We start from the raw sequence: 6318 nt of genomic DNA, 5'->3' as shown, positions 1-6318 counted from the left end.
ATAATGCATACATAATTTGATGACGTATTTCACCTTTTTATGGGAATGCAGTGTCGTAGGATATACCCTGCTGCTTAGCCTGATTGAATACAAGACTCTTGTGATGCGAGGCGATTTGGATAGAGCCAATCAGATTTTACCTACAATTCCTAAAGAGCAGCATAACAAGTACGTTATATGTTATTCTGGTCTAAATTTATACATTCATGTATAATTCATTCTTCACTGCACTTTATCTCCTGTTGCCTGCTATGTCTTACGTGATATTATTTTTGAAGTAAACAGTATTGTGGTATGTTAGTGAGGATCTGCAGTTTGATATTTTGTGCCAATTGGTTTTTCAGTATTTTGTGTGTATCTCTTTTAGTTTCATCTAGAAATGTTTTCAACTTTCAGTGTTGCTCATTTCTTGGAATCTCGGGGAATGATTGAAGATGCTTTAGAAATTGCAACAGATGCTGACTACAAATTTGATCTGGCCATACAACTGGGTAGACTTGAAATGGCAAAGGTAATATGATAGGTGATGCTTAATTGTTTAGGAATCACTCTTACATTTTCTGGAAGTAGAATTATTTATCTTATCTTTGTTCCCCATGCTTGTAGGAAATCGCTGAAGAAGTACAGAGCGAGTCTAAATGGAAGCAGTTAGGAGAGTTAGCCATGTCCTCTGGGAAGGTACATCTTCTCTATTAAAAAAATGTTACCCAAATTTTTGTATTGGTAATAAGAAAATTAACTTTCTATGCAAATGCTATATCAGTCAGGTTACTAATTTACATTGTATTGATAGGAGTTGATTGCTATATTTAGATCGTACAATGGCAAAGCTTTCTTCTAGGCCTCTAGTCTTTGCGGAGCGGAGTCATCTCTGATGTCTACTAACTAAGCTACTCTTTTGCATTTGTGTGTGTTCCATCATGGTAGCTTCAACTGACCGAGGATTGCATGAAGTACGCTATGGATTTGAGTGGTTTGTTACTACTATATTCTTCTTTGGGAGATGCTGAAGGGGTGTCAAAACTTGCATGCCTTGCTAAGGAACAGGGGAAGAACAATGTTGCCTTTCTTTGCTTATTTACGCTGGGTAGATTGGAAGATTGTCTGCAGTTATTGGTAGAGAGGTATTTAATTAGTGTTCATTTGACCATTTAGGAAATCAAATCTGTGTGTCTGTTGTTAGGATAAACGGATTTTTATTTTGATAGTAACCGGATACCAGAAGCTGCTCTGATGGCACGATTTTATCTTCCAAGCAAAGTTTCTGAGATAGTAGCTCTTTGGAGGGAAGATCTCAGCAAGGTTATTTTCTCATCTTTTTTAATTTACTGTGTCAGCGAGAAAATATGTCAGGTGGTTTTAAATAGCCTTTGACTTGTCATCAGGTTAATTCAAAAGCAGCAGAATCATTAGCTGATCCGGAGGAGTACCCAAATCTTTTTGAGGATTGGCAAGTTGCTCTTTCTGTTGAAGGAAACACTGCAAAGACAAGGTATCCGAACATATATATTCTGCTATCTTGCACTTTTTTTCCCATGGTCTTTGCGGCTTCAAATGTAGGTCAATAGTTGTGTATGTACCTCGATATGATTGTACAGATGGGATGGATGCCCGTAGGAAAACTTCATCCGTGAGCCTCTTATTATTTCCCATGATTATGCACTGAGATGGTTAATGTTGATTCTTCATACCCAAAGTGTCATTATTGTGGCCAAAAAGAAATTGACTCTTGTTCATCCACAGGGGAGTTTACACTGCTGCAGAAAATTATCCATCCCATGCCGATAAATCTTCCATTACCCTCGTGGAAGCCTTTAGAAACCTGCAAGTGGAAGCAGAGGAATCACTTGAAAATGGAGACGTCGATCACGAGGTAAGTTCTTTTAGAACTGATTTGTTTGAATCGTTTGCTAAGCAGACAACAACTTTGTTTTCAACAGGACTAGTAGCTGAATAGTTGTTTGAACACCGTGCAGGTAGCAGAAGAGAACGGTCATGTAGAGAATGAAGGAGATGAAGAGGAACAACAGGAAAATCACTCCCTTTTTTTTTTGGAAGAAGAGGGAGTTGTGGATGCAGACTCTACGGATGGTGCTGTACTTGTTAATGGAAGTGAGGGTGAGGAAGAGTGGGGTACGAATAACAAAGGAAACCCATCAGCCTAATAAGCAAAAGTCAGTCCAAGATCAATGTTGAATAGTCGAAATTTTTGTCTATGGTGATTAAATTGAAACTTCTCCCCCAAAAAGATCAATATGTCGCTTCTAATATATCTTGCTTGTTTCTTGATCTTTGAGTTTGTATAGAAATTGGTTCAGTTAATTGTGTTATACAGTATCTCTGCAACTATGTGGCTAGGACTTTTGGAAGACTAGGTGTGTCCATCTTTGCAAAAAGTGCGAACTTATGGTTTTACGTATGTTTATGTTTTGCAGTGCTGACGCCAGATCCCTAGAGCTAGTTCCAGTAGCCGCCACCAATACTCCAAGGTAAAAAGGATCTATATCATCCATGGTAATAAGATAAAAATATCTATGAAAAACCAGTGCATGAGTTAATTACAATCATATACTTTTGGTGTATCAGGAATGAATTCTTGGTGGAGGGAGATGAAGGAAAAAAAAGAAAGATTGGGATTGGGTGTGTGGGTTAAGGAAATTGTAGTTGATTTGTGTGGTTTATTGGGATCCCAGGTGGTGGTGGTATTACGGTTTTCATACAATGATTAAAAAGCACATTATAGAGTTTTACATTCCTCTGCTATATAGATTTTCATCAGCTCATGTTTACAGATTTCTGGTGCATATATATATATAATTCTTTTGGAAGCCTTATTTCTACATCATGGATGAAATCAGCCTACCACAACATGAACGGATGTAATATATATTAAAACTCCCATACTTCATCCAAAAAAAAAAGATCAATCTAATTCAAATTAAGGGCAAGTAGGTATATTATATAACTCTTTTTTCTTCTTCTCTTTTAATTACTCTCTCTCCCTTCCGGCTGTTAATTACTCTCTCCGGCGGTCGTCTCTCTTCGCTCCGGCAGTGATTTTCTGCTGCTTCTGCTTGTCCGTAAGTCTCCGAATCTTGGAATATTCGAGGATATATACTCTTTTCTCCCAACTCGCTGCTCGAGTTCTTAGGGTTTTTACATAGTTCGCCATTACTTACGGCTGATTTAGTTCTTTGATTTTAAATTTCCGCTGCATAATTAATTGATCGCTTCTAGATTTTGGTATGCCTTCGTTAACAAACATCTTAGGTTTCTTTATACTTTATTTACCCTGATCGGTTCTCCAGTGTTGTTTAAGCTTCCCTATGGATTNTTTTTTTTTTTTTTTGTTTTTTTTTTTTTTTTTGGTGTTGTAGGGACTCTTAGCTTTGTTTGTAAGTGTTTGAGATTCTCTCTAGACTTTTAACAATGGGGGACTCGGAAAACGCTCAGCAGCCTTCTAAAAAGAGAGCTGCTTTGAAAGAGCTTTCTCGTGACAATCCTGGCCTTGATGATGATGATGATGATGATGATGATGAAGACACTTGTGCACTCGCGAGTGGTACTTTCAAGACTGCAAGTGAGGAGGTTTTGACTACCAGAAAAAATTTCAGAGCTAAGCGCAGAGATCCATCTGCAACAGCAGCAGCACCACTAGCATCCAATCCCTTTGCTGGAATTCGTTTGGTCCCTTTTACTGCTCCTGTTCCTTCTACTACTGCTGAAGAAACGAACAAGCCTCTGTCTGGGTTAGATTCGACTCCATCTGAGGGAAAACAAGAGACACAGGATGGTGGAAGATGTGATGCAACCAATGATGACGAGAAGAGTGAGGCAGTTAATACTGGAGATGGTGGTGAAGCTGATACCAAGATTGAAGACGAGACAGAAACAACGACAGAAATTGATGTTGCTGCTGGGGAAAAGACTGAAACGGCTAAAGATGACAACGGCAATAGTGACGCTGTTGACAAGGATTCAGGTGGTAATCAGACCGAGAAAGAAGGAAATGAAGACACAGAGAAGAATGGAGATAGTGGAGGCTTGAGTTCTTTCCACCAGCACTCGAGTAGCAAAAACGCATTCACAGGACTTGCTAGTACAAGTTTCTCTGCTTCTTCATTCTCGTTTGGTTTGGTTCCACAGCAAGGTTCGACCGTGTCTGTGACTGAACAGTCACCCTTCAGTTTTGGCCTGTCAAACAATGGAATCTCTTCCCTGTTTGGTGCATCCCGCTCTGCTTCCATTGTCACGAAGAGCACAGAAACTACTACAGCCTTCCCTTCAAAGCAAGATGTTTCAGTGGAGACAGGAGAAGAGAACGAAAAAGCGGCCTTCACAGCTGGTTCAGTAATGTTTGAATATCTTGAGGGAGGATGGAAAGAGCGTGGGAAAGGAGAACTCAAGGTAAGCGTATCCACGACTGATAACGGAAATGCCAGGTTGGTAATGAGATCCAAAGGAAACTATAGGTTGATCCTGAACGCAAGTCTTTACCCTGAAATGAAATTGGCGAACATGGACAAGAAAGGAATCACATTTGCTTGTGTGAATAGTATAAATGAAGCCGAGAAAGGTCTCTCCACATTCGCACTCAAGTTCAAGGACCCAACGGTAGTGGAAGAGTTCCGAGCAGTTATCGAGAAACATAAAGAAAGTAAACCTTCCGTTGTAGAAGCAGCAGCTCCTTTAAAGACACCTGAGAACTCACCGAGGGCTGAAGATACTTGAAGGTAAAAACTTTGAAACATTCGTCGTCTTAGTTGCATTGTGTTCTTGTCTATGTTGTTTGGAGCTCAAATTCGTGATATACAAAAATGTAGCCCGACCTGAGCAGAAGAATATACAACTTGAGAATATGTGAACATTCTCCCATAGTTTTCTAGAGAATCTCGATTTAAATAGAATGATACTAAAATCAAGAATTAGAAAGTTATAAATGTTAATATTAAGTTTCGTATTTTCATTTAACTGATTTCTTCTTCATATCTCCACATATGTATGCTAATTTCCCATTTCGCTGCGAAAAGGAAAACCAATATTAATATTTGCATAAAAATCGGGAATGTTGATACTTCAATTCAGCTTCTATTATTTTCAAATTTAAGAAATGGTAATATTATAATTACTAACATATTCCATTGTTAATGTTTACTAGGTTTGGATTAGTATTAATCTAAATTAAAAAAAATGCACTATCAATACAAGGTAACAATGCACAATCAATAAAACTAATGAGTTAAAAAATCTTTGAAAATATTGTATCATTCATGTATATTCCACAGTTTGAGTATTACCTTCATATATTTATTATGGTTCATATTTATCTTACATATATAAAATTTACGTTAGCATTATTACATTTAACCAAAAAAGACTAATTATTAAATTAGTGAGTGAAAAATAAAAATTTGTATTTGGTTTAATTTAGTTCTTACGCTAATAGTTTAATATCAGATATAATAGTTTAATATATTATAGATACATATAAATAATTAAAATTATCATGGGATGAGGGTATATAACTATACGAGTTTGGATTAGTATTAATATAAATTAAAAATATCAATAACTCGGTACCACAAAAGTAATTCATCAATATTAGACATATTTAATTATGTTGATTATGTAAAAGCATATTATCTCGCGTATACCATAGACTAAATCCTAAAATTAACAATAAAAATACAATTATACAATTTTAAGCAATAAATAAAACAAACAAAATTAAGAAATAAATACAACTAAAATTTTAAATATTTTAGTTTTAAAAAATAGTCACACCGCGAGTTAAAATGTAGTTATCAATATCATAACTGAATTACAATTCTCATAAATGTTTAATTATACTAGTAGTGATTTGTGTTTCAGCAATGGAAAAATTTCATCAAATAGAATCTGTTGCAATCTGAAATTGTATTTCATCTTTCTTGTTTTTTCTTAATTAGAAGCTAATTAAGAAAATTGGTACAAAGTGGATTGCTTATACACTAAAATTCCACCTCAAGACAAACAATGATATAGTTACACATGTCCATTTTAGCTTTAATTAAACTTCTTGGTTCATTTAGCTACTTTATGTAGAAGGATCTAGAAGAGAAGATTTATTATATAGATATGTAAAGATTGAATTCTATCTTAGTTTATGAAACCATTTTTTCTATATAAACAACCTAAAGCTTATGATTATGAGAGCAATACATAATTTTTCCAATCTCTATCTCTCATCAATCACACACTTTATAAGTTTTTTTCTTTCTTTTCTTGATGGTTAATTTGAGTTCTTAAAACGATAACACTGCAGCGAAATATATAGCT

The 6318-nt window shown here is 35.9% G+C and overlaps 2 protein-coding genes across 5 annotated transcripts; both read left to right on the top strand.

Annotated features, from left to right (window-relative positions):
* On the top strand, positions 18–2791 carry LOC104765430 (coatomer subunit beta'-3-like). 4 transcript variants are annotated; one of them, XR_763876.2, is made up of 10 exons: positions 18–168; positions 397–511; positions 607–678; positions 928–1124; positions 1209–1302; positions 1386–1492; positions 1744–1873; positions 1977–2174; positions 2436–2489; positions 2587–2791. XR_763876.2 is itself a non-coding variant. In XM_010489140.2 (10 exons), the coding sequence occupies exons 1-9, from the start codon at positions 20–22 to the stop codon at positions 2453–2455; spliced, it is 1041 nt and encodes a 346-aa protein (XP_010487442.1). In that variant the 5' UTR covers positions 18–19; the 3' UTR covers positions 2456–2489; positions 2587–2791. The 4 variants fall into 4 exon arrangements, 2 of the variants coding, with proteins under 2 accessions (XP_010487442.1, XP_019096919.1); XR_763875.2 differs by having other exon boundaries at positions 1977–2218; XM_010489140.2 differs by having other exon boundaries at positions 1977–2133.
* On the top strand, positions 2923–4867 carry LOC104765429 (nuclear pore complex protein NUP50B-like). The gene is made up of 2 exons (XM_010489139.2): positions 2923–3080; positions 3378–4867. Exon 2 carries the CDS (start codon positions 3430–3432, stop codon positions 4729–4731), a length of 1302 nt encoding a protein of 433 aa, XP_010487441.1. The 5' UTR covers positions 2923–3080; positions 3378–3429; the 3' UTR covers positions 4732–4867.

Source organism: Camelina sativa, chromosome 19 (assembly GCF_000633955.1).
Source record: "Camelina sativa cultivar DH55 chromosome 19, Cs, whole genome shotgun sequence".
NCBI classification, from domain to species: Eukaryota; Viridiplantae; Streptophyta; class Magnoliopsida; order Brassicales; family Brassicaceae; genus Camelina; species Camelina sativa.
This window is presented reverse-complemented; position numbering and strand designations above follow the sequence as displayed.